This window comes from Microtus oregoni, unplaced genomic scaffold, assembly GCF_018167655.1.
Source record: "Microtus oregoni isolate MIOR12 unplaced genomic scaffold, Mior012 000134F_ref0000037, whole genome shotgun sequence".
Taxonomy (NCBI): Eukaryota; Metazoa; Chordata; class Mammalia; order Rodentia; family Cricetidae; genus Microtus; species Microtus oregoni.
In genome coordinates, this window is record NW_024544778.1 from 1,325,371 (window position 1) to 1,352,636 (window position 27,266).

The window sequence follows — 27,266 nt, forward strand, 5'->3', positions numbered from 1 at the left end:
GAGGCTCCTTCCTTGATTTACTCACAGATGAGAAGATTAACACATCAACAAATCAAAACTCAGGCTAACTCATAAGGCACTCTGTGCAGCAGCAATGGGCTGAAATGGGAGGTGAGCAGGCAGGCACTCAACCTGGCTGAGGAGTGCCTTCATTGACGGGGCTGTGTCCCAGCACCAGGGTTGCACAGACAGGCTTCTAGACACGGTCCTCGGGACCCAACGCAGCTCGTCACGTGAGCACTGGATCCTCGATGCCGTGGTCAGGGTTGCAGGTGAAAGCAATGGTGATGGCATAGCGGGTGCCCCAGAGGACCTTCTCCACCCGGTGCAGGTTCTCAGAGCCTGAGGTAAAGAAGGAGACTCGGCCTGGAGGGAGAGGAAAGAGGGGTGACCACTTGCAGGATGAACACAACAGCACCGGACAAGGTGGTGACGCCCCGACCCTCAACTGCTGTTACAAAAGCCGAAGGACATAGAGAACTAAAGCAGCAGCCATATCAGCTCAGAATTTAACATCCAGGGAAAATAAAGTTTAAAAAATAATGAGAGGCGCCAGGTACAGTGTCTGTTCTGCATCCATGAGGACCTGGGCTCATCCTCAGCACCACTGAGGGGGATAAAGAAAATTAGAACACTCTCAGGAACATTACTACAGCCTCCACGACACAGGTTGAAGGGAGATGCTCCCAGCCAGAAAACAGGATCCAGAAAAGGGTGGAAAATACTGGAAGGAGTGAGCAGGTGGTGTGGTGTGGAAGGAAACCCTACTGCTAATTCCCAAGAAAGGGAATAAATCATTTAAGGGGGAGGGGGAGGATAACTTAATAAGACACTATGGTGTTGGTTTATCATATAGCTGAGTAAAATATATGGAAATGAAAACACAGAAGTTACAGGAAAACTTATAGGTGGAAGTGGGTCAGCAAAGCATCTTGGTATTGGCTTTAATTACTCCACAGATTCAATGTAACTCAGAACAAAATTTCTGCAGAAATTAGCAAGTAGACTCTAAAATTCATTTAGAAATGAAGCCAAAAAAAATTGACAGCAAAAAAAACTTTTAAAATGAAGACTAAGGGCTAATGCCACCTGTTTTCCAGATTAGAAAGCTACAGTGGTTGAGACTCTGTGTCAGTCACAGAGGGTCGTTTTGCTCGGTGGACAGAACACAGCACCCACAGCCAGCAGCATATGGATGTGGTCTTTGGATCTGTGACAAAAGCTTCAAGGGTCACTTGATGGGTAAGATGTCTCTTCAACAAATGATGTTGAAACCGCTGGAAACCCATATACAACAAGTGAACACTGGCCCCTACCTCACACCATACACCAATATTATTTCAGCATGGATCAGAGCTTTAATATAAAAGCCATGAAGTCTCTACAAATAAACACAGAAAAAAATCCTATAATCTTAGGGTGGCAAATATTTCTTAGGCATTAAACTATGAACACTAGAAAAAAAAACAGTAAGTTGGACTGCTTGAGAACTTTGGCTTTGATTTCCTTCAAGAGATGAGGAAACAAAGCCAGGTGTGCGGCACACAGCTGTAATCCCAGCCACTGGTAATAATGGCAGAGGGTCAAGAGTTCAAGACCTACCTCATGAGACCATCTCAAAACAAAACAAAAAACAGACGGGGTGGGAAGAAGAGAGAGACAGCGAGACAGAGAAAGGTGTGAGCCAGGGAGACGGTGCATGGGGAGTGCATGGCTGCAGGCACACGGCCACAGCATCGCCCTTCCACAGGCTTGACTCCTGTCCCCTAACTGACAGGTGACTTGGGGACAGCCAGCGGATATAAAGAGGCTCAGCTTGCAGGATCCAACCCCGCACAGCGAACAGATTATCTCCACAGCTGCAGACTGCAGCTCACTGCTTTGTGAGGGCACACTACTCAGTGTCACCTGACCTTCCTCACTGCTGGCAGACTCTCAAGACACCCCAGATGAAGGTGGTAATGCTGATACAGGCAGTGCAGGCTTCAGGCTTCATTTAATTTTAATGAACTCTGACAGCTCAACAGTCCATGTCTCTGAAATGACAGCTAAGTCTGAGGGGCCTCGGAGTCACAAAGGGTAGGACCCTTACAGTGGAATCAAAACGTCAGCCCCAGAGCAGAGACAAGGACAGACTGACAAGAACAACCAGCACGATGATGAATAGGGATACCCCAGTTCTCAGAATGGGATTGCATGACACCCACTATCCCTAGGAAGACTGCCTGATGGCCACCTACTTCCTTAAAGCAGGACTGAACATGGCGACTGAAAAACCAAATCATAAAGTATCCCGAATGTCTCCTCATGTCCTCATAGTCCCTGAGTGACAGGTGACCAATCCCGAATGTCTCCTCATGTCCTCATAGTCCCTGAGTGACAGGTGACCAATCCCGAATGTCTCTTCATGTCCTCATAGTCCCTGAGTGACAGGTGACCAATCCCAAATGTCTCCTCATGTCCTCATAGTCCCTGAGTGACAGGTGACCAATCCCCAATGTCTCCTCATGTCCTCATAGTCCCTGAGTGACAGGTGACCAATCCCGAATGTCTCCCCATGTCCTCATAGTCCCTGAGCGACAGGTGACCAGAGCTTTGCTGGCTTTCAGTTCAGAGTGCTTGGGACCCCTAAAGGGTGACCTGGGGTTGCAGCACAGGGTGGGGACAAATTAATGCTTGACTGACCACACCTTACCTATTTCAGAGAAAGGACTGATGGCAGTCTTTGCTGACCTGGGCTGGGGGCCCCACCACAGTCTAGGCAGCTGCATGATTTACAGTAGGGCCCGGGGCAGGCTAGAGAGTTCCATGGGTTGGGGACATCAGCTATGCTCTTCTTACTAACATGCAATAAAACCCTGGTCACTAAGGCTCAGTGAGTCCCTGGTCAGAAGGCCCCAAGTGTGTGTCTCATGGGCGGCCAGAGCTGGGATTTGAGGTGACTGGCAGGAACCTTGCCTGGCTCCCCAGGACTCTTCCCTTGAAGAGTTATAACTCATAATGAGTCTCATAATGAGCTTCGGGCGTGTGTGAATGGCTTTAATAGTTCTGAGTGCCAGGCTGAGCCGAGGCCAAAGCAGATACAAGGAAAGGAACAATGCACCCAGGGATGGCCATTGTCATGACTCTAGGAAGCTCATTATGAAACTAGATATTTGTTCTTTCTATAGTTTATGTTTTGACAAGGCTTCTAAGAGGCAGTGCTGGGTGTACACTCACAGGAGTGATGCTGGCAGTGTGCCTAATGCCGTACTTACCCTAGTCAGTGAAACCAGAGGTTGGCACAGTCCGTCAGCCTTTACACCCATCTAGGGAACAGGCTGGGTCCTGACCACCAGACAGCCCTAGACAGGACCCGGGGGGTCTCAAAACAGGTCCCTCCCTGTTCCCCTTCAGGAGACCTAAATGGTAAAGTGATGTCTTGTGGTGGTTTCAATGAGTATGGGCTCATAGATTCGAATGCCTGGTCACCAGGAAGAGGCACTGTTTGAAAGGATTAGGAGATGTGGCCTTTTGGGAGTGGGTGTGGCCTTTTGGGAGTAGGTGTGGACTTGTTGGAGGAAGTGTGTCACTGGGGGTGGGCTCTGAGATTTCAAGAGCCCAAGCCAGGCCCAGTGCTCTCTCTTCCTGCTGCCTGAGGATCCAGATGTAGAACTCTCAGCAACTTCTCCAGCACCGTGTCTGCCTGTATGCCACCACGTTCCCTGCCGTGATGACAATGGACTACTTGTTGAAACTGTAAGTGAGCCCCAGTTAAATAATTTCCTTTATAAGAGCTGCTGTGGTCATGGTGTCTCTTTATAGCAACATACAGTGACTAGGACACGGTGTCTCTTCATAGCAACATACAGTACCTGTCCTCACAGCTATCAAGCTCCATGAGGCTCTCATGCCAGTCTCTTCAGCTCCAATCTGCAGGGTGACCATGGCAATGCCATACCCATCCTGTTCAGTCTCCGTGGTGCAGACTCCTGTACCATCTGAAGAGCAGCACTGTCTCCTGAACACACCCTTCACTCAGTCTGGGGCCTGGCCTGGTGTAGCCATTCTGTCCTCAGGCCATCAATAGAGGCTCACACCACACTGCGTGAATCCCTGAGCCCCAGCTGCCTCTAGGATGTAGACATGGCCTGCCCCATGCTCAGTGCCAACCAAAAGGGAAAACAGTGACCTTTAATTTCCCATTCTGCTTTTTGGTTTAAAAGCCAGTTTCAAAGGCTGGAGAGATGGCACATCCGTTAAGAGCATAAATTATTCTTGCAGAGAGCAGAGAACCCAAGTTCAGTACCCAGCACGAAGGTCAGGCAGCTTACAACTGCCTGTTACTCTATTCAGAGAATCTGATGCCCTCTTCTGGCCTCTACAGGCACTGCATTCATGTGCACAAACCCACACTCACACACACATAAACACAACTTTTTTTTGGTTTTTCGAGACAAGGTTTCTCTGTAGCTTTGGAGCCTGTCCTGGAACTAGCTCTGTAGACCAGGCTGGCCTCGAACTCAGAGATCTGCCTGCCTCCCAAGTGCTGGGATTAAAGGCATGCACTTCCACCACCCAGCCCTGGACTCCGTTTCTACATCCTACTCAGACCTAGGTTCAGTTCCTACCTCCCCACTAGCACCTGGACTCAGGCTCTCCAGGGACATTGTCTGCTCCCTGGGGAGAACCATGTAGCATGCATGGTGCTGGGGACTCTGGGTCTTCAGGCCACCAGGGAGATGAGCTCTGAGGCAGGCCCCACAATGGTATGTAGGACACCATGTCTAACACTGCATTTACTCTTTCTTGTTTTCCTATCTTTATTTTGAAGAGCTAGGGATTACAGGGCCTCATGCATAACCACTCACCACTGTGATGCTCCTCAGCCAGCATCGCCTAATCTTAAATTGTTAGGTCCCTTCAAAAGAGGTATTGAGCAGTCAGGAGGCAGAGGCAGGCAGATCTCTGTGAGTTCAAAGCCAGCTTGGTCTACAAAGTGAGTTCTGAAACAGCCAGGACTGTTACATAGAGAAACCCTGTCTTAAAAAATAGTAAGAAAAAAAAAAGGTATCGAGAATGCAACAGAGTCTGAGGAGATCCTACCCACCAGTGTGATCCCCTAGGAGCCCAGCCCTGCCAGTCACATCAGCGTGATCCCCTAGGAGCCCAGCCCTGCCAATCACACCAGTGTGATCCCCTAGGAGCCCAGCCCTGCCAATCACACCAGTGTGATCCCCTAGGAGCCCAGCCCTGCCAGTCACACACAGTGACGCTGGACAGCTGAGTAATAAAGCTGGCCTCTCGGTGTTATGACTGGCATGTAGACTTGGACAAACCCAGGGCCAAACCCAAAAGATGTAGAGTAGGTGTTCTACAAATGTAGTATTGCCTGGAATGAAGCCCAGCTCACCCATAATGTGTGTGGTGTGTGTGTGTGTGTGTGTGTATGCGTGTATGTGTATGTGTGTGTGTGTATGTGTATGCGTGTATGTGTATGTGTGTGTGTATATGTGTGTGTGTATGTGTGTGTGCGTGTGTGTGTATGCGTGTGTATATGTGTGTGTGCGTGTGTGTATATATGTGTGTGTATGTGTGTGCGCGTGTATGTATATGCATGTGTATATATATATGTGTATGTGTACATGTATATGTGTGTGTAAATGTGTGTGCATGTGTATGCGCGTGTGTATGTGTGTGTATGTGTATGCGTGTGTATGTGTATATGTGTGTATGTGTATGCGTGTGTGTATGTGTGTGTGCTTATGAACATCTACAAATGTTCTAAAGCTGAGCTACAGACCTGTATCCCATACCCTAGGACAACCCACCAGCCTGTGTCCTACCAGCTCTGGGCTCCACCGTCTTGTTGGACCCTTCCTCCATGAACACAAAGCGCCCTCCGCCGAAGTCCTCTGAATAATCCGATAGGTAGAGCAGTGAGGTGTAGTCAAAAGAGCCATAGGTCACCTGCAGGGTGAAGCAGAATAGGTCAGACTTCTCGATTCTTATGGGGGAATGGGGCTCTTCTTAAAAAATTGTATTATTATTTATGTGTATGTGTCTGTGTATGCCATGTGTGTTAAGGTGTCCAAGGAAGCCAAGAGAGAGTATCAGATTCCCTTGGAGATCAAGTTATGAGCCGTTGTGAGTCATGCAATATGGACCCCCTCTACAGGATCAGCAAGCGCTCTTCACCTTTGGGCTGTCTCTCCAGCCCCAGAAATGAGGCTCCAGCCCAGTTATGTTCCCGCAAAGCTGCATGAAGGGGTGGGGAGCACAAAACAGAAGTTGGTGCAAACTGACTCCTACCCTGAGCATAGCAATGTGAAGTGTACTGTCTAGAAAAAAACATGTCAATTGTGATCAACTGTGGAGCCGTCCCAAATTTTATGTAAATTAAGATAACATGCTCACCCTGCTGTGTGGCCATCCCTACCTTCTCTCCTGGCCTATCTTCCCATACTGGACATCTGTCACACTGACCCTTAATTCCCAACCTGGTCCCTGGCACCCACCGGTCTACCTTCTCTTTGAAAATGTGGCATCTTGGGAAACCTTCCGAGAGACTCAGACAATTGTTAATGCGTGAGTAGCATGCTCCACTGGGTGCAGGAGCAAGTTTGCCCATGCTCTTCTATGATCCAGACATTCCTGGAACACGCAGAGTACATAACATCACCCTGGGGACTTGGTGAGTGATGCGAGTCTTGAGGAGGAGATGGTAATGCTGACTGAGCAGGATCGTGGGCAGAGAGGAGCCTTTCCCATCACTCATTAGTGCTAGGTTCCAATTCAAATATGGTGAGTTGATGAATTTCCTGAGGCCTGCAGCTTTCTCCATAGAAGAAGGTGACACCACCCCCAGAATACGGAGGCTTGTACCCAAGACCCTCGCAGGACCAGTGCTGTGGGCAGGAAGAACTTCCCTTCTGTTCCATACAGTTCTACTGCACCACTGGACAGAGACCCATCTGGAGCCAGTTGTGTACCCCCGGAATTCCTGTGATGGTTTAGTACAACTGGTCACTTCCTCCTGCCCTACTGCTCCTGCATACACCCCTACAAGAGTCCCACCCCAGTTCTTACCCGGGTTTTGCTCTGGAGATACCCTAGAACAGAGCAACTGGATATAGAAAACCTTCAGCAGAACCAATACTTAATAATGTATCAGAAAATTTGTTTTACATCAAAGTGACATGAGCATGGAAAACCCTGCTACAGCAAAAACATAAAATGGAAATTTATTTAATGGGAAGCACGGAGTAAGCTGAGCACGGTGATCCATGCCTGTAATCACGGCTCTTGGGAGGTAGAGGAGGAAGGATCAAGAGTTCAAAGTCATCCTCAATTGCATTTGAGTCTGAAGCCAGCCTGTATTACATGAGACGCTGCCTCAAACAAAACAAAATAAAACACACAGAAAGGAGGGTTTGGGGAGAAGGGGAATGATAACATTTGCTATGCCACTGAATAAAACGTGACAACAGTTATAAGGAGAATATTTCTTACTTTTAAATATAACAGATGAAAATGCGAATATTAACCCACAAGTGGCTGCTGCTAGTAAGAAGGGGGCCGGAAAGCACAGTGGTTAATAGACACTTCTGGGCCAGTGAGATGGCTCAATGGGTAGCAGAGCTTCAGGGCAAGCCTGGGGCTTGGGCTCCACCCCCTGAGCCCATGAAAACGTGGAAGAAAATTAACCTCACAAAGTTGTCCTCTGACCTCCACGCATATGTCCACACACATATGTCATGTACATGTACACACACATGGACACACAATAATGATAATAAATATTTCAAAACATTATTTAAAGGATGTTTCAGAATCTGAATATCTAGTTTCATTAGAAACAACAAAAAGGATAGGATGACCCAGTGGGTGAAGTCTGAATTCAATCCCTGGAACTGTATAAGGGTAAAAGGAAAGAGCCAATGATATAGGATTCCCCTCTGCATGCTTTGAATATGTTTTATTATCATTGGTTAATAAAGAAGCTGCTTCTGCCTATAGTAGGGCAGGATATAGCCAGACTGGAAGAGCTACAGAGAGAGAGTAGGCGGAGTCAGAGAGACACAATGTAGCTGCTGAAGGAGACAGACACCAGAACCTTATCTGGTAAGCCACAGCCTCATGGCAATTCACAGATTAATATAAATGGGTTAATTCAAGATGTAAGAGCTAGCTAGAAATATGTCTGAGTCATTGGCCCAACAGTATTGTAATTGTGTACAGTGTCTGTGTGACTCTTTTGGGTCTGAGAGGCCGAGAAACAAAAGAGCAGTCTCCAGTTACAAACCAACTCTACAAAGTTTTCTTCTGAATTCTGCACGTTCACCATGGTAAGCCAAGCCCAGTAATAATAAATTAAATTACATTTTAAGGAAAGACAGCACTACAGGTGTAGAACTGTGGCTGGCAGGGTTCTGTGGATGGGACCAGTAACTTCGAGATCAAGTTTGCCATCAATTGCTTAACAGAAAAGAAAAAGCCTTTAAAAAAATATGATTCCTAGAAATGACAAAACAGGGTATTTCATGCATTTTTTTTTATATAAAAGTATTTGGAGATGTCAGGTGGTGGTAGCCCACTCCTTTCATCTCAGCCCTCAGGAAGTAAAGGTAGGTGAACCTCTGAGTTCAAGGTCAGAGAATTGGTCCACAAAGCAAGTTCCAGACTACACAGAGAAACCGTCTTGAAAAACAAACAGCAACATAAAACAACAACAACAATAAAAGAAGATAATTGGCCATGGCTGTTGTGTTGATTTGTCCAATATTCTTGTCTTCTTATATTCTTTACACTTTTGATACATTGGCTACATTATATTCTTTACACTTTTGAACCTTGTAGGCTACATTGCTATTCAAACAGCCAAACTTAAAACGAGGCACACCGACTAGAAGTCATGTGACCATGGTGCACAGCAGAACGCTGTGGCAGTCACTCAAATTTCCAACCCGTTCTGTTCCACTGAAGCATTTTCCCCCAGTACAGTGTCTCGCTATGTGGCTCTGACTGTCCTGGAACCCACTGTGTACCAAGCTGACCAAAGCAAACATCTAATTAGAAACACAAGCCTCAGATGCTGCTCTGGTTCCCAGACAGACAGAACTTAGTCATGGGCCACGGGGATCTTGGAAGACTTTAAGACAGTGCAGTAACCACAATCCACCAGGCAGAGACAGAAACTTCACAGCCCAGCAGAAACTGAGGGGAGCCAGGCATGCTGGTGCTAGCCTGCGATTTCACTCCAGAGGTGGAGGAAGCACCATTGAGAAGCAAGTTTAAGGCTAGCCTGAACTACACAAAGACACAATCTCAAAACAAGCAGAATTCTTCAGTCTGAAAGCCACAGTGCATTGGATCTCATCTGATGGGAACAGGTGGTTTGTGTAGGCCTAGGGCAGAGGATTAGAGTACACCTGGAGGGCAGAGAACTAGGGAAGTGGAGCCTTGGGGACATGCCTAAAGTTCTGGGATTCTCTCACCACGTCCCATGAAAAGAAAAGAAAGGTTAGTGCAGAAAAACCTACCTAAAGAAATAATGGCCACAAACTCTCCAAATGCAATAACTAAGCTCACACTCTACCACGAGCAGTAACCAAGCACCAGGAAAACCATTTTAAAGCTTTCCAAACTTTGAAAACTGCACATAGAGGGTCCGAGAGGCGCTCAGGGGTAAGTGAGTGTGCCTGCTGCTCTTGCTAGGACCTGAGTCTGGCTTCTAGCGGCACTCACACTGGGCAACCTACAGCTTCGAGTAATAATACCCCCAGGGGATCTGAAGCCATAACCATCTGTAACTCCCATTCCAGGGGATCTAATGCCCTTTCCTGACCTTCATGGGCATCAGGCATGTATGTGATACACATACACACATGGAAGCAAAACACTCATACACATAAACAACAATAACAACAACAAAACCCCACAAAAACAAAAAAAATGCACATAGAGAAACATCATTGAGAGACAGGGATATAGCTCGTTGGGACAGAGCTTTCCTAGAATGCTTTAGGTCCTGGACTCCATCCAAGCACCAAAAAATAAAATAAGAAAAATAAGAAAAAGTTGGCCAGGTGTGGCGATGCAGGTCTTTAATTCCAGCACTTGGGGGGCAGAGGCAGGAAAATCTCTGTGGGTTCAAGGCCAGCATGGTCTATAGAGTGAGTTCTAAGCTAACCAATGGGCCATGAAGAGAGAGAGAGAGAGAGAGAGAGAGAGAGAGAGAAGCTGAGCGGTGGTGGCACATGTCTTTAATCCCAGCACTCAGGAGGCAGAGACAGGCTGATCTCTGTGAGTTTGAAGCCAGTCTGGTAAGTTTCAGGACAGTTAGAACTGTTACACAAAGAAACCCTGTCTCAAAACAAAAACAAAACAAAAAGAGGAGAAAAAGATTGTATACAGGTTTTCTTAGGCTGGTTATGGTTGGTTCAGGAACTGGATGAACAAACTGCAGATGGGAAAGTTGCAACTGTATCAGAGAGGGTCACAGGTAGAGAAGGTCGTGTTGGACAGAGAGGGTCACAGGTAGAGAAGGTCGTGTTGGACAGAGAGGGTCACAGGTAGAGACGGCGTGTTGGACAGAGAGGGTCACAGGTAGAGACGGCGTGTTGGACAGAGAGGGTCACAGGTAGAGACGGCGTGTTGGACAGAGAGGGTCACAGGTAGAGATGGCGTGTTGGACAGACATAAACAGGAGCACAGTAGTCACAGCTATGCCCAGGCTGGAAGAACACACCAGAAGAGGTATTACTCTAGCAGCTAAGCTCTAAAGGACAGACTTCACTGCAGGATCAGAAGTCTCCTCACTTTGTCAGCTCTATACTGGTGCCTGGAAGCTATACTCACTCAAGGGCCCCCCAGTCCATATTTCATGAAATAGTAAGTATGTCCAAGCTCCTGCAAGAGGCACACCAGTGGGCCCCTCATGTAGATGTGATTTGGGGAGAAAGGATGGGGTCTTAGAAAGCTCTGGGCTCTGACCATTGCTGCTGGGCCTACACAAGGCACTGAGACAGAGCTCCAGAGTTTCCTCAGAGACCTAAGCCAGGTATGACAGCCATTTCTGAGTAGCTACTTGGAGGAGCCTCAGAACACACTGCAGACGGCAGATGCTACAAGAAGTGTTCAGTGTCCTGTATTGCAGGCAAGCGTCTGCCACATTCAAAGCTGTTTTCAAGTGATGTCAGAGAGAACACTCACAAATCAACATCTAGTTAATAAAGTTATGGGCCACAAAGATGTGATGTGTGATGTGCACAGAATTTCAATCACATTAGAACACTTTCCAGCCTGCTGAATGATTCAATTAGCAAATCTGGAGTAGGAGAGAAGAAGAATGAGATCCCAAGGGCCAGCCGCAAGCACTGAGTCACCACCACCCTCCCACGCCATCCTCAATTCCCCACTGCCTGCGTCCTGAGTTTAAGGACAGAATCAAGTGATTGATCAGCCCTGTTGGCACTGTGAGAACAGGAGCCTAGGGAAGAACAAAAGGCCAATACCTCCTGAGCAAGTCTAAAGCCTGCTCTCTGTGCGGCTTCTGTGCCCATCAGTCACCATAACAATGGTCATCTCCTAACAGGGATGGGAATGTTCAGGAGTGAGCAGCAGGCCCTCAATGATGGGCAGGCCAGTGAGGGACAAAGGGAGGAAAAAAAGGAAAAAAAAAAACTGGGATGGAAGGAAGACGTCCTGTGGGGGTATAGAGACCTGGGCCAGAGCAGTAACAAAAGGGGGCCTCTGCTCACACGATCCAATCAGAAAGGTTGTACATGAATTTGCCGACACGTATAGAACAAGGACACAGCAAGGCCCATGTTGCTCCCCGGCAGCCACACCAGCTGTCCCAGCCCTCGACACCCACCTAACTTAGACTGCACCCTAGAAGCCCGGAAGGAGAGGTCTGAAATAGTGCACATCAATATTGCAGAGCAGTGCCTAGAATTCTAGTCACAGATAAGAGAAGGAATCCGCTTCCCAAATGCTTACCTTGTCCACGTGGGCATGCCAATACTCATCGTGAGCTGTCTGGGCCTCTGTGCTATTTATCCGGGAGAAGAATGTGGGCTTCGTCAGAAACAAGGAGGACGCACGGATGCCGAAAGCTTTGGCAATGGTGAGCTGGACCTTCTGCCGCACGTCCCTGCACAGGACACAACGGATCAGTCTGATACTTCCGGAAGTCTTACCGTTTTAAATGTTTTATAGAGTGGAACCGATTGGGATATTCTTTTCACTTTTCCTCCCAATTGCAAATCTTCGCTTAACTCCTCAACCAAACAAGAATATAGCAGACCTTCGGATAAAATCAATATTTAGTGTTTTCCACTTTTAATTCTCTTGTATATTATCTACAGGTAGCAACGTCTGGATGGGGCATTCATGTGCCTGGCAAAGACCTTCATGCTTGCTGTGGCGGTAGTCACCGTGATTGTCACCCAGAAACACAGTTTCCTGTCCCACTGTGCTGGCTGTCTAGGAGTTCACAGTTGTCCAGGTTCTATGTATGGCATAGAAAGTGCTCTCCCTGCTCTCTGTGGTAAGAAGGTCTGTGTCCACGATGATCAAGGAGAACATATTACTCAACTTTGTTTTCCTGTCACATTAGGTATTTTTGTAGTTGTTGTTGTTTTGAAGGGGTTGGTTTTGTGGTGGTTGTTTCTGTTTTGTTTTTGGATTTTTGAGACAGAGTTTCACTGTGCAGACCTGGCCATCCTGGAACTCACTCTGTAGACCAGGCTGGCCTCAAACCCAGAGATCTGCCTGCTGCTGCCCCGAGTGCTGGGGTAAAGGCGTGCCCCATATTTTGTGTGTCTTCTAAACTGTGGAACTTACAATGTCAACGAATCACAGACACTTCCCATTTAAGTCAGTGTGTGCACACTTGGAATAAACAAAGAACAAAATAAACCAGTGAGGGCTAGGAGCACACCTGGCCAGCTGGACACAGTCATGGGCTGTGGCCCAAGTCTTGAGAGTATCACAGAGTGGAGCTATGCGCAGGGCGCAACCCTTGAAAGTCGCTGCAAAGCTCCTGATGGCTCCATTCCACCTGCAACAGTAGACTTAAAGAATTATACACGGCCGGTGGTGGTGGCGTACACCTTTAATCCCAGCACTCGGGAGGCAGAGGCAGGCGGATCTCTGTGAGTTCGACACCAGCCTGGTCTACAAGAGCTAGTTCCAGAACAGGCTCCAAAGCCACAGAGAAACCCTGTCTCCAAAGACAAAAACAAACAAACAAAAGAAGGATACATGTATTGTGAATTAAGTGACAACTTGCTGTTGCCACTGCCAGGTGTGCAGAGTTAGTCCAGGCCCTCACCTGCTCTCTGGACCAGAACCTAAGCTTTGTTCAGGAACTGTTTCCCTGGGGTAATGCTTCCAGGCAACATGGCTGGTGATGAGATGATATTGATCATCAGAGATGGGTGAGCAGAGGGCTACAAAGGGCAGCAGAAGCTTGGTGCTCTGACGGCATGTGCAGTGTTCAACACATGTGCTGATTCAACACAACCGAGTAGGCGATAAAATTCAACACACACACACTCATACATGGTTATGGGTAAAACCTGGAATTCTGAACAAGGTCAGAGTGCGGTACCAGTGCCCTTTTTGGTGAATGATGTCATGCTGCAGTTAGGAAACATTAGTAACAGGACTAACTAAATAGAACGTGTATATAATCTCCCTGAACTATTTCCTATGCTGTAAGACATTCTTTTAAAAATAATTTTATTTATTTTTATCTCATGTGTACCAGTGTTTTTGCCTGCATGTATATCTGTGTGAGGGTGTCGAATCCTCTGGAACTAGAGTTACAGACAGTTGTGAGTTGTCATATGGATTCTGAGAATTGAAACTGGATCCTGCTGTGAAACAATCTTTGTACACTGTAAATGTGTATTATTCTTATTGAGTAATAAAGATCTGACTGGCCTGCAGCTGGGGAGGAGAGATTGGGCAGGAGAGCCAGACTAGAAGAATTCTAGGAAGAAGCAGGGCAGAGTCAGAGGAGTCTCATCAGGGGACACAGAGGGAGCAAGATATGCTGAAGGACAGGTAAAGCCTCAAGCTACGTGGCAATACATAGATTAATAGAAATGAGTTGATTTAAGTTGTAAGAGCAAGTGAGTAATAAGCCTGAGCTACCAGCCAAGCATTTATAATTAATATTGAGTCTCCATGTCAGTTATTTGGGAACTGGCAGACAGGAAAGAAAAGTCCACCTACAGGGACCTCTGGAAGAGCAACCAGTTCTCTTAATCGCTAAGTCAACTCTCCAGTCCCCTGTAATACACACTTTAATAACCTTCCAAAGATTTAATTTAAAAAAATTCCCTAGATAGGTGTAAGGCCCACAGGTCTACCCCTCCTCCCAGGGTTCATACTGAGGACAGCTTGCAGTTTCTGGAAAAACATCTTGTTTGCTCCTGTGCTCGCTCTGCCCACCCTGGTGGTTAGCTACAGGGGAGTTGTTTACTCTGCTTGAGCTGGTAATTTCCCACCTGCCTAGGGGATTTCCACTGTGCAGCAGTTAGGTATATAAGGCTTTCTCTAAGCTTGAATAAGTGGCATTCTGCATTCTGTCTTCACGAATGACCCATGTCTCTTGTGTTCTTTAATCTCCAGCCCCTTGCCCGACTCGTGAACTGTCCCATAGTGCAGGCGCTACAGGCGGAGGCCCACAGCGAGATGGGGAAGTAGGAACCCCAGAGAGATGGCCCTCGGAAGGCTGGCCAGCAGGTGAGATATTGATGGTGAGGGTTAATTGAAGATGGGTGCTGGTAATTTTGTTCAAGTATTGACTGACCAATTGAAGTTCTTTTAACGAAGCAAGGAACTGCTATTAAAACTAAGTCACCACAAGAGTTCGTTAAGACAGTTTTATAGTTTAGTCCCTGGTTTCCACAAGCTAGGGACTTTAATATTCCTGATTGGGAGCAGGTAAAGGCTGATCTTCAAAAAGCTAAAGAGCGAGGGCCAGAAGAATCCCCTACAGCAACATTTCACTATGGTGCCTAGTCAGAGATGCTCTTCTCAGTGATGATGTCAAAGTGAAAGAGCAATTAGAGAATTTGGCCAAAACCTTTGAGGAGATTCAGGGTGAAGAATCTGTGAACTCAATTAAGAGCTTTGAGGAGGGGGAAGTTAAAAGTACTAAAAGGGATACAGAAGAGGAAGAAGAGACTTTAGAAAGGGAGATTGTACTGTTAAAAAAGAGGTTGGAAGAAGAAGGAAGGAAGCAGACAGAGATGTCTCCATGAGACCCCCACAGCAGAATCCATTCCTTGACACTTCAAATCCTTCTGCTGCTACCTCCATTGCTGCTACCCCTACTGACTTAGAGGTGGAAATCCGAGAAATCCAAGATACACTAAATAATCTAAGTAGAGAGGGGCAAATTTATCCTGTCATGGGGATTATTGATCGGCAAGGACAGCGGATCAGGCAGCATAACCCTCTGGCCTTTAAGGACATTAAGCAACTACAGGAAGCAGTTATGGCCCATGGGACTCATGCCCCCTTCACTGCGGCTTTAATGGAACCCTTTGTGGAACTCAACCTTACGCCCAGGGAATCAGATGGGCACTGGCAAAGAATCCCCCGTTTCTGATGCCAGTGGAACTGGGTAGCCCTGTGTGGCCCTGTCTTATCTATCAGTTTCAGCCCAGGTAAACCTGCTGTGCCTTTGGATACCACCCAAAACAACATCACGGGGATTTGGATTCTAACTGGAGTCCTGTGTTTCAGAAAATTAAAAACCTCAGGAGCCTGCCTAACGATTTCAGTTCCATTGCTGTAAGCGGTTGCCTCGCACTCAGCAATGCTCCCATTGCTGATTTTGGTCCTGATGCCACCAGTGCCTCCGTGGTAGGTCTCAGGAAACCCTACTTAGCAAAACATTGTCCTTTCCGCGCGGGGGTTTGTGTCAGGCCCCTTTCTTTTTTGTTGTTTGATCATCCTGCTAATATTTCTGGAAGTTTAAGCTGTCCTGAGGTTTGTCAACTGAGGAGTTGCTGGGGTGGTCTGAGCGCCGGGGATCCACGATGATCGGCTCATCCTGCATCGAGCAAGAAGAGGTTTCAGCGTTACAGCAGCCTTAGTGGCGGCCATTGCTGTGGCTGTCACAGCGGCTACGGCTAGCACGGTGGACACCTTATCGGGGCAGGTCGCAAGGGCCTTGGACGCTCAAAACGATATTAATAGCCATATTCACAAAGGAACACTCTGGGAAGCTCACATGCTATCCTGTTCCCCTTCATTTCATTACAAACTTAACAGACACAGGGAAAATGCTTAATGCTGCTATTCACGGACCCTGGAGTGCACAATTTCTTAACCTTATGCACAAATTGGCTCATGAGATTATTCTAGTTAATAATACCAGGGTTCCCCCCACCAGCGCTGAGACCTTACTTAAGGGGCTCCAACTTGTGGGCAGACTCAGTAAGGATTGAGCAGGCACAGCCTCCTGGGCGTGCTTATGTGGCTGGGAGCCTTCATCATCTTCATGTTTTTACGGCACCAGAGCCAGAGGCAAGCTCAGGTCAATTTCTCCACTCGGCAAATACTCTTGCTATTGCCCCGGAGGATCCTTCAGTGTAAATCTGGCTGAACATGATGGAGGGTGACTAGTGAGCCAATGACGGGAAAGGTCTTTGGGGGGCTGCCCCAACCTAAGACAGGAAATGTGTTTTGACCTGGATGCTTTCCCAAGACGGGTAAGGGGTGTTGCCTGACATCCAATGCCACCCATGACAGGCCTAGTCATGTGATTTATAAAAAGAGGGACCTGTAGGGCCGACAGGTCTACCCCTCCTCCCAGGGTTCATACTGAGGACAGCTTGCAGTTTCTGGAAAAACCATCGTGTTTGTTCCTGTGCTCGCTCTGCCCACCCTGGTGGTTAGCTACAGGGGAGTTGTTTGCTCTGTCTTGAGCTGGTAATTTCCCACCTGCCTGGGGCATTTTCACTGTACAGCAGTTAGGTATAGAAGGCTTTCTCTAAGCTTGGATAAATGGCATTCTGCATTCTGTCTTCACGAATGACCCACGTCTCTTGTGTTCTTTAATCTCCAGCCTTGCCCGAATCACGAACTGTCGCCTCTGGTTGAGGACAGAGCAAGAATCATGTGGCAGGTGCTGGGCTGAGACCAACAGCAAGACGTGTCTGCTATAGGACCAAGAAGGCTTAGAAAGTATTAGTGAGCTGCCCATCTACCCAGAGACAAGCTGAGCTTGGTCTACATCCACAGGTCTCGATCCCTCACACAGGAGCCATTGCCCTGGCCTGATGTGACGGGACATCAGAGAGCCAATCTCAGCCCACTGGAGTGATATTTCATTTGTATTTTAATAAATAAAGCTTGCCTGAAGATCAGAGAGTAAAACAGCCCCACTGGTCTGTCTTACAGACCAGGCAGTGGTGACACACACCTTTAATACCAGTAGCCACACTAGTTTGCCACAGAAACATGGCGGTAGTAGTACATGCCTTTAATCCCTCCCTAGAGAGGAATATAAAACAGGAGGAGACAGCTCTCACACAGTCTCATTCTGAGATTCCTGGAGGCAGGATCGCCATTTCAGACTGAGGCAGAGGTAAGAGCCAGTGGCTGGCTGTTTTGTTTTTCTGTCCTTCAGGTTGAACCCCAATTTCTGCCTCTGGGTTTTTATTGATCGTGTTACAGCTCACTTTGCATCTCTGGGCCCACTCATCCCTTCTCACACTTCATCTTCCTTACCTATATAACTGGAAGTCCTCCTCAGAGAAGATATTTTGTACTTTATCCCCAAAGTATCTGTGAAATAATAAATAACATTAGCAGATATAGCATGTTACTAAAGCATGCCTTAAAAACAAACAAACAAACAAAAACCCAGGGTCTCACTCTGTAGCTCAGGCTGATCTTCAACTTGGGGTAACCCTCCTGCTTCAGATGTCAGGAATAAACTACCACACCCAGTTTTCTTGTTTCCTTCAATCAGACTTTCATAGCTAATCAGCAAGTCTCCAAAAGCAGGGCTGTCACAGCACAAGAGTTACTCCCTTTCTACAGTAACCACCGTGTTATGGAGAAGGATGGAGAGGAAGGATGGAAAGGAAGGATGGAGAGGAAGGACGGAGAGGAAGGAAGGAGAGGAAGGACGGAGAGGAAGGAAGGAGAGGAAGGATGGAGAGGAAGGAAGGAGAGGAAGGACGGAGAGGAAGGAAGGAGAGGAAGGACGGAGAGGAAGGACGGAGAGGAAGGAAGGAGATGAAGGACGGAGAGGAAGGAAGGAGATGAAGGACGGAGAGGAAGGAAGGAGATGAAGGACGGAGAGGAAGGACGGAGAGGAAGGAAGGAGAAGAAGGAAGGAGAGGAAGGAAGGAGAGCAAGGACGGAGAGGAAGGATGGAGAGCAAGGATGGAGAGCAAGGACGGAGAGGAAAGAAGGAGAGGAAGGACGGAGAGGAAGGATGGAGAGGAAAGATGGAGAGGAAGGATCGGGCTATCACAGCATGAGAGTTACTCTCTTTCTACAGTAACTACCGTGTTATGGAGAAGGAGAGGAAGGATGGAGAGAGAGCAAGGATGGAGAGGAAGGATCGGGCTATCACAGCATGGGAGTTATTCTCTTTCTACAGTAACCACGGTGTTACGGAGAAGGAAGGGGACAGAAAGTGAGAAGGATGGAGAGGAAGAAAGGAAAATTGAGGGAGGAAGGGAAGTCGGCAGAAAGGAAGAAAGGAAGGGAATGGTGACAATGAGGCCAAGAACTCTCCTAGCCCTTGAAGAACTCGTGGCTTCCTGAGACCCATGCAGCCACCAAGCGCCCACCTGCTCCCTACTTCTGGCACTTCCTCCAGCCTCTCACCTGTACAGGTTCACAAAATGTTTCCCAACAGACAGGGCCCCAGAGTGCAAGTCCAGGATAGATGCCTGAAAAAGACGTGTGTGTGTGTGTGTGTAAAACAAGTGATGGTCACTTTAACAGCCAAAGTGGAGCCCCGTTACCACCCTACCTCTGGCTTCTTAAAAACCTTGCCTTGTGCACTGTCTGCCTGGACAAAGGTGTCTCTCTCTGCTGTCCAAAAGGGAAACCACATTGTCCCCTAACACTTTCAGAAACAGTCCCCGGACACACTTCCTAGACACATCTGGGAATGCTCACGGTGAGTCCCAGCATTGACTACTGCTTTCCTTCCCTCCACTAGGTCTGTCCACGTGTGAAGTGGGCAGTGTGACTAGTTTCTGCACACATGTGCACTTCTGCATGGACACCAACTACGCCCATCTGTGATTCCTCTCTGCTCTCTGCCAGCCCATCCCGGACACCTGAGGCTCCACTTTCTGTAGGAGTCTAGCCGTGTCCTGTTGAGATGGAGGAATGGCAAACAGACCCTGTGATAGGCTTCTTTCCTTTAGCGTAACTCATGCTGTTTAGCCCAGCTCAGCACTGAGGCTGTCGCTCCGCAAGGATGTGTCAAACCTGCTGGTCTATCCGTGATGCCTTGGATTTTTCTGTACACGCTGGCTACATGCATGTGGACATGTTCTGGGGGCTCCCAGTAAAACATGTTATATGGAACTACACATCGCTAACTTTTAAGGACCTGCTAAAATGTTTTCTGACCCTGACCGCCCACCTTTGAGTCTTTTCCTACATCCCAGGAGGAAAGCATGGACTATTTTACCCCATGCATGCAGTAGTAACAGACACCAGGCCCCTTCCCTTACTCTCACAATTACTTAGCTAAGGTGTGGACACAATGTGGGCTTACTCAGTATTTACTGAACTTAACGGTATCAGGGAATGCTGAAGGAGTAGGAGAAAGGTAACTCTGACAGTCTTTTAGCAAATATCTCCCTGAACCAAACTGAACAACATAAAAGGGATTCTACTTCCAGAACTCTAAAGAAAGAGCCATGGGTGAAGTCCAGCAATCACAGAAATACTTTGAAATTGGAGCAAAGTCTGACAGCCAACCTTCCCAAAGGCAGGGTCTCTGCAGACTTGCTTTGGGCCGATTACAGACTGCAGCACAAAGCAGTTGTCAAGATTCACAGGGAAAGGAACTCACCCTCAGCTATTTCCTCACACCAAGTAGAGACCAAGTGAGAATCCACACCACCACCAAGGTCCCAGTGGCCACCACCCAGCTGACCATTTACAGACGTGCGGCTAGCCCAGTTCATTCCTATGGCTGTACCAACATTTACAGACGTGCGGCTAGCCCAGTTCATTCCTATGGCTGTACCAACATTTACAGACGTGCAGCTAGCCCAGTTCATTCCTATGGCTGTACCAACATTTACAGACGTGCGGCTAGCCCAGTTCATTCTCCCACCTCTGAGGCCAGAAGTCTAGAATCAAGATGGGTCGGAGGCACTCCTTGGTTTGTGGCCTAAGCTCTAGGGCATGGTCCTTCCTTGTCCTAAAGCATCTGTGGCCCCTGGCCTTCTTTGGTTTATGGCCACATCAGCCCGCTTCCCACCTCCACGCACCCACATGTAGGCTTCCTCCTTTCTTTGGCTGTCTCTTATATAGACACCTTGTCCTTGGTCTTGAGGCCCCTGAGAGGGACTTTCCCTCAATTACAGCTCCAAAACCCCCATTTCCAAATTACATCCCAGGTTCCCCGTGGGCACACCAACCTGTTCACTGTGTGATCTCCTGTTGTGAAAAGGACGGCAGGCCTCCGCTGGTCTGCTGCAGGAGACCCGTCTAAGCATCATGGAGGCTTGGCCTTTCCCAGCAGCCACCTGGCCACCAGGCTTCTGACCTCCCCTTTTCCCACCCCTCCCCCATCCTCCCTGTCCCTACCCAGAGTGTCTAAAGTGCCAGTGCTGAAGCCAGGCAGCCTATGACAGCCTGAAGAGATGGCCATGTGTGACTTAACACATACTCTTCCCAGAGGGATATATTTTATGCCCACCAGGCAGAAGGAACCCCAACCACTATCTGAGAAACACCATGGACAGATCAGCTCATGTCTGAGGTGGGGAACAGAGGGGACCCTGTGCAGCCAATACTTTTTCCTTCCCTTCCAAGGAGAGAAAACTTAAAATGTATCAAAAAAAAAAAATGGGAACAGGAATCATGGCAACTCACCCCTCCATCTGATCCACCTAGGGAGAGTCCCTTCTCTGCTATTCTGTGGGGGATAAAACTTTAAATCAGAATTTAGTTGACAGCATTGTCCATAAAGTATCTAGGCAAAACATCAATCAGTATAATAGTGCCTTGTTTATAGGCTCTGCATGTTTAACATTTATGACACAAACAAACTCGAAACTGTAACTTTCTAAGCTGAGGATACATCATCCTCTCGCTACTGACACACAGCCTGCTTAAAAACCACTGGCCTAATTCCTCACCATAGAAGGTGCTGCTTAGTTTATCTGTGACCTGACAGCTCCCAGGTCAATGGAGATTTGGTAGTCACAGCTCAGACTGTAAAAGAACCACGCCAGCCCAGAGAGGCCAACCCTCCTGAAGAGCATCTTTGACAAGGCCACCCAGGAGCACTCGGCTCTCAGTAAAACACTGTAATCCTCAAGTATGACAGAGATACAGGATGAGGGTGGGGAGAAGGAAAGAGAGGACAGGCTCCTTGCTGGGCATCGTAGCAGGACCAGCATGAGGAATGAGGATGGAGGAGAAAGGGACTCAAGGTCCAAATGAAGGGTCGCATGTTGAATCTGACAGCTGGTCAGAAAACCTAATCTTTCTTCTTTTTTTTTTTTAATTTTTATTTATTTATTATGTATACAACATTCTGCCTCCTTGTATGCCCACACGCCAGAGGAGGGCACCAGATCTCATTACAGATGGTTGTGAGCTACCATGTGGTTTCTGGGAATTGAACTCAGGACCTCTGGAAGAGCAGCCAGTGCTCTTACCCTCTGAGCCATCTCTCCAGCCCCCCATAAGATCTTGTTTTTAAAACCCCCACAAGGAAAACTCCAGCACCAGCTGCTTCTGAGATAGCATTCATGAACCACAGAGGGATGAAATGCTATCCAGTGGTTGTCAGCTGAGGCTGGAGGAGGCCGTGTTTTCACAGAAGAGTAAGCTCCGTGGAGGGGAGGCTCAATCAGCAGAAACATTGCAAATGCCACAGCATTTCCTCCAAGGAAGGAGGAAATAGGAAACCTGCCCTTTGACCCCCAAAACCCTCGAGGATGATCCACAGAACCATGAGACTCTCGACTCTGTTGCTGCCCGGGCTCACTCCCCACTTTCTGCTATACCCATGTATGCCCTGGACAAAGTGCAGAGATGCGTGAGTACCTGCGAATCTGCTCCGCCTCCTCCCTGGTGATTACCATGTCAGTGACACCTCTGCCACACTTCCTGGGGGTGCAGCCTGGAGGATGAGAATTAAGAAGAAATGCTGACTACCAAAGCCGCTGCCCCAAGATGACGGCTGAGCTGGCAAGACCCTCCACTGTGACTAGGGGGCAAGTTTGGCTAATACACCTAGTTAAAAGTCAACTTCAGAAAAACAGTGGTAACTTTTCACCAGAACTGTGCCCTGTGCACAGTCTTAGAGCTCACATCTCCCTCCTGGTAGGTGTCCTGGGTTTCTCACAGACCCACACTGATAGGCTGATCCTAAACACCAGTCGCTGCCCCCAAACCTGGGAAAACAAGGAAACCTCCAAACATTGCACTGACATCTCTGTTTTCTTTGTCTTGTTAGAAACATGGTCTCACTATGTAGTTCATGCTGCCTCAGCCCCCTGAGTTCTGAGATTACAGGCCTATACTAGCCCACTAACAGTTTGGCAACATTCCTTATCTTGCTTGCTGGTTTGAGCACTCTTAAATACCCCCTGGAAAGTTCTGGCACAGCCCAAGCTGAACCTGTCATTCTGGTCACTATGCTTCTCCAGGACCACAGCACCCGCCTACCACGCTCATCTCTGTATCTCCTTCCACCTCGGGGTCATGCAGACACTGAGAGGAAGGAAGTCAGAAGCAGCTGAGACGGGGAGAGTGTGATGGGGCTCGCGGCCGTGGGGAGATGGACAGGATGGAGTGAACTGTGTAATGTTCTTACTGATGAGATGGGACTGTAAACTCATGGGGTCCTACTGCAAGATATGCTAACTCTGGATGGGAAGCTGCCATTTATTGTGTGTGTGTGTGCCCGCATGCATGCGTGTGTGTGTTATAAATTAAGATGTTTGAATGAAAAAGTCCTAGGACAGAGCATCCAACACAACAGAAGCATGCTTATTTTACTGACTGCTGAAGGAGAAAGTCATGCACCCTTTCTCCTTGACCACCCAGTCCACAGAGCACTCCCGGGCCGTCTCCCATGCCACTGTGTGCTGAATTCTTGTGCATCACAACAGTGCCCCCTAGTGGAAGAACATAGGTTCTTTTCTTCATTCAAGTCCAAAACATTACTTTGAGTAAAAAATAAACCATTCTATTGTGGAATATCAGTTTAAAATGTGCTACATTTGTTTATGCTGTGGAATATTTATTTTTTTATTTTTTTATTTTTTTTTTTGGTTTTTCGAGACAGGGTTTCTCTGTAGCTTTGGAGCCTGTCCTGGAACTCCCTTGGTAGACCAGGCTGGCCTCGAACTCACAGAGATCTGCCTGTCTCTGCCTCCCAAGTGCTGGGATTACAGGAGTGCGCCACCACCGCCCGGTTGGAATATTTATTTAAGGATGCAAAGATGTGTTCCATTCTTTTATGTTGCATTTGCTTAACTCTGTAAAGCTGTGCTACTTTGCCTGTCTAAAACACCTGATTGTTCTAATAAAGAGCTGAATGGTCAATAGCTAGGCAGAAGGATAGGCGGGGCTGGCAGGCAGAGAAAATAAGTAAGAGAAGAAAGGAAGAGCAGAGAGCAGGAAAAGGAGAAGGAGAGGACGCCGCCAGGGGTCAGTCATCTAGCACACAGCCAGCCACAGAGTAAGAAGAAAGCAAGGTATATAAAATAGAGAAAGGTAAAAGCCCAGGGGCATAATGTAGAAGAGAATTGTTTAAGTTAAGAAAAGCTAACTAGAAATAAGCCAAGTTAAGGCCAGGCATTCATAAGTAAGAACAAGTCTCCATGTATTTATTTGGGAGATGGGTGGTGGGCCCCCAAAGAGCAAAGAGAAAAAAACAGACAACTATACCATTCTTATGGCTTGTTTAGAGCCAGGTCCTGCTGCAGAACAATCCTTCCATACACTGTAAATTGCACTGTTATTTGTTCAATAAAGAAGCCGACTAGCCAATACCTAAAAAGGATAAGGTCAGACAGGAAAACCATACCAAGGACACTGGGAAGAAAAGGGGCGGAGCCAGAGGAGTTGCCAGGAGATGCTCCAAAACAAGTTGGAGGATAGGTAAAGCCACAAGTCACATGGCAATATGCAGAATAATAGAAATGGGTTGATTTAAGCTGTAAGAGTTAGCTAGTAACAAGCCTAAACTATTGGCCAAGTATTTAAAATTAATATTGAGTCTTCATGTGGGTTATTTGGGAACTGGGGGGGGGGGTAGGGGGAGTCTGCCTACAAGACCCAAAAGCTACAATGTATCTGGAGGGTACAAAGCATTCAGGAAAGCAGCAGTCCAAGAAGGCCTGCACCCCATGGGATCCATCAGGCCCAGAGGTGTGTGTTCCCCAGGGTGCTGACTGTCCTCACCGGGCTCTGTGGCCCTGACTCTGTGGTTCCTTCTCTATTGCCCCAGGGCTCCATTCTGTAACCAGCTGGCTGCTCCTTCCTGCCTCAACCAGGGCCATAGGTGGAGCTTCAGACCTGTGACCTGGGATGACATTCTTCCCATCACACTTTCTGGGCATTCCTTACCAGCACCTTGGTCTCTCACGTGTCATCCTCATCTTTCTGGAACTCTTTTTTACATTTATTTATTATTATAAGTTATTAGTTATTATTATTACATTTATTATATAGAGGTCAGAGTTGGTTCTCCTTACTCTTGATTCTCTTCCACCATGTGGGTTCAGGATATTGAACTGCGGCCATACGACTTGGTATTATGTACTTTTAACTGCCAAGCCATCTTGCTGACCCTTTCTCACCCTGGTAATCCTGTTACTTCTCTGCACACCGCCCCTGGGCACAGAAGCTTGCTGAGATGCTGTCTACACCAGAGTGCACCGGAGGCTGACCCTGAACCCTCTTTACTCTCCAACCCAGTGTTGGGAAGGGAAAATTCGTCTCTGCCCAAATATACCATTTTTCAACCGATTCCAGTTGTAGCAAAAAGCGATGTTGAATTTCATTTCTGTCCCTTTGACCTTGTGTATATCTGTGTGTATGTGACTGCAGGTACCTGCAGAAGAAGGAAGGGCTGAATCTCCTGAAGGTGGAGTTACAGGTAGTTGAGCTGTCTGTCAAAGGTGCTAGGAACTGAACTCAGGTCCTCAAGTTTTCTTAAACATGAGCCATCTCCACCATACACTCTTTTTTCTTTTCTTTCTTTCTTTTCTTTTCTTTTTTTTTTCTTTTTTTTTGGTTTGATTTTTTGAGGTTTCTCCTGGCTGTCCTGGACAAGGCTGGCTTTGAACTCACAGAGATCCACCTGTCTCTGCCCATCAAGTGCTGGGATTAAAGGTGTGCAACACCACCACCCAGCTTGTTTTTCCCGACCTGTCACTCTTTATTAAGAAACCTGTGGCACATACCTTCAAATCTTCGGTGACCATCATAGTCCTCCGAGCAGGGAACCTCAATGAACCTGCCCTCTAGGACCTCACCACAACGGGCCAAGACTTCAGCCACATCATCATTGGTCCCCAGACTACTCCAGAGCAGGAATGTGATGAGAGCAAGGCCAACTCCGAGGGCCACAGTCCTCAGCCATGTCCTCTGTGACTCCTGAGGCAACCGCTCCTTCTTGGTGCTGAGAACAGAAAACACAACCATTGGATGCAGCTATCTCAGTAAGCGTGCCGATCAAAACCACAGGATGTTCACACCGGATACCACCAGCCGTGGGCTGGGCCTACACTGACCTCTGATCAAAGTGGATGGACCCCTATCAATCTTGAGATATTGCAGGGACCCATGGGCTGATTATGAAGTAGGTAGTGGGAAACAGGACTATCCACCTCGGTCTACAATCCACCCAGCTGATCAGGGTGCTCATCAGACCTCACCACGCCCCTCACCCGAGGTTCCGCCCCTCAGAGGAGCTTCCCAGGTAGTATGCGGCCTTGTCTCCTCTGATCAGACAGGGCTGAGCACGTGCTTCAATGGACAAAAAACGTGGGTTGACCACGGACACTTCCTGCCCAGCCCACAGAGTTCCCATCTGGAGGATTGCCACGATCTCTACTCTCCTGCATCTCTGCTTGATTGCCCCACCCCAAGCACGTGTCTCTACAAGAATACATGTACACTTGAACCAACTTGCACGAATCGAATCCACTTAACTCGAATCATAAATCTGGGGCCAGAAAAACAGCACAAAAGAATATCAGAAATGATGTATAAGTTGATGCCCCTATGACCCAGTTCTGCGTGGTCTGTGTCTCTACAGATCTCTGTGTATAACTGGGATATATGCGTAGTGCTGTTCAGGAAAGGTCTGACGGGCCATAGGTCTTGAAATACACGCCGAGTTGTCGAGAGCTAGGTCCCTGTCCTCAAAGGCTCCATCCTTTGGATTCAGGTATAGGTTTGTCAGAAGCCCACAAGGTCAGTTTCGGGCAGGTGAAGTGTGAAAGGCCGGGATGAGGTAACCGGCAAACATGTGGGGAGATGGGACACACAGCAGAAGGGAGTCATAAAGGCCCAGAAATACCCACTCGTGAGAGAAACCTGCTCACTCAAACCCACTTCAAGGATGAAGCTCCCTGTTGGCAGGGTCTGCAGAACTCCTTGGTGGGCAGCCACGCGGACATCCCACCGTGGGATATTTGCAGCAGAATACTCCAGACCACACGCTCTAAGTCACGCCCGCCTGATCACACTGCAATAGGGCTGGACCCATCCCACACCACGCCGGCTTGCCATGACCACGCCCACTCCTGTCACGCCCACCTCCCGCCAGGCTCCGCCCCCGGAATAACCACGCCCACACGCCGCCAGTCAGGCCCGCTCGCTATCGCACGCGGCCTCCCGACGTCCTCTCTACCTGTTCGCGCGCCGGCGCTCGGCTGCACTACTTCCCTCGGGAACTTTGGGTGGTCCCCTCCGCTGAGGCGCCATTGGGCCGGGCCGCCGCGGAGCCAGGAGGGACACGAGAGCCGCTAAACCCGGGGCAACAGCCGCGACAGCGAGCGCGAGGCGGACGCGGTGCGGGG

At 48.1% G+C, this 27,266-nt stretch overlaps 1 protein-coding gene across 2 annotated transcripts; it reads right to left on the bottom strand.

Annotated features, from left to right (window-relative positions):
* On the bottom strand, positions 1–27,229 carry LOC121444618 (2-oxoglutarate and iron-dependent oxygenase domain-containing protein 3). Of its 2 annotated transcripts, none has more exons than XM_041646495.1 (9): positions 27,098–27,229; positions 25,644–25,861; positions 22,273–22,348; positions 21,091–21,133; positions 18,853–18,917; positions 17,740–17,796; positions 11,983–12,136; positions 5,826–5,949; positions 1–366 (listed from the first exon to the last, which is right to left on the bottom strand). In XM_041646495.1, the coding sequence occupies exons 1-9, from the start codon at positions 27,169–27,171 to the stop codon at positions 230–232; spliced, it is 948 nt and encodes a 315-aa protein (XP_041502429.1). In that variant the 5' UTR covers positions 27,172–27,229; the 3' UTR covers positions 1–229. The 2 variants fall into 2 exon arrangements, with proteins under 2 accessions (XP_041502429.1, XP_041502428.1); XM_041646494.1 differs by having other exon boundaries at positions 21,091–21,148.
* Between the last annotated feature and the right edge of the window lie 37 nt (positions 27,230–27,266).

Coding starts and splice junctions, on each gene's coding strand:
- LOC121444618 (XM_041646494.1), bottom strand. CDS start 27,171: ATGGCGCCTCAGCGGAGGGGACCACCCAAAGTTCCCGAGGGAAGTAGT. Junction 21,149..22,272: donor GAGGCGGAGCAGATTCGCAG/GTACTCACGCAT, acceptor TCTGATTTAAAG/TTTTATCCCCCACAGAATAG. Junction 18,918..21,090: donor TAGGTGGATCAGATGGAGGG/GTGAGTTGCCAT, acceptor CGTCTTTTTCAG/GCATCTATCCTGGACTTGCA.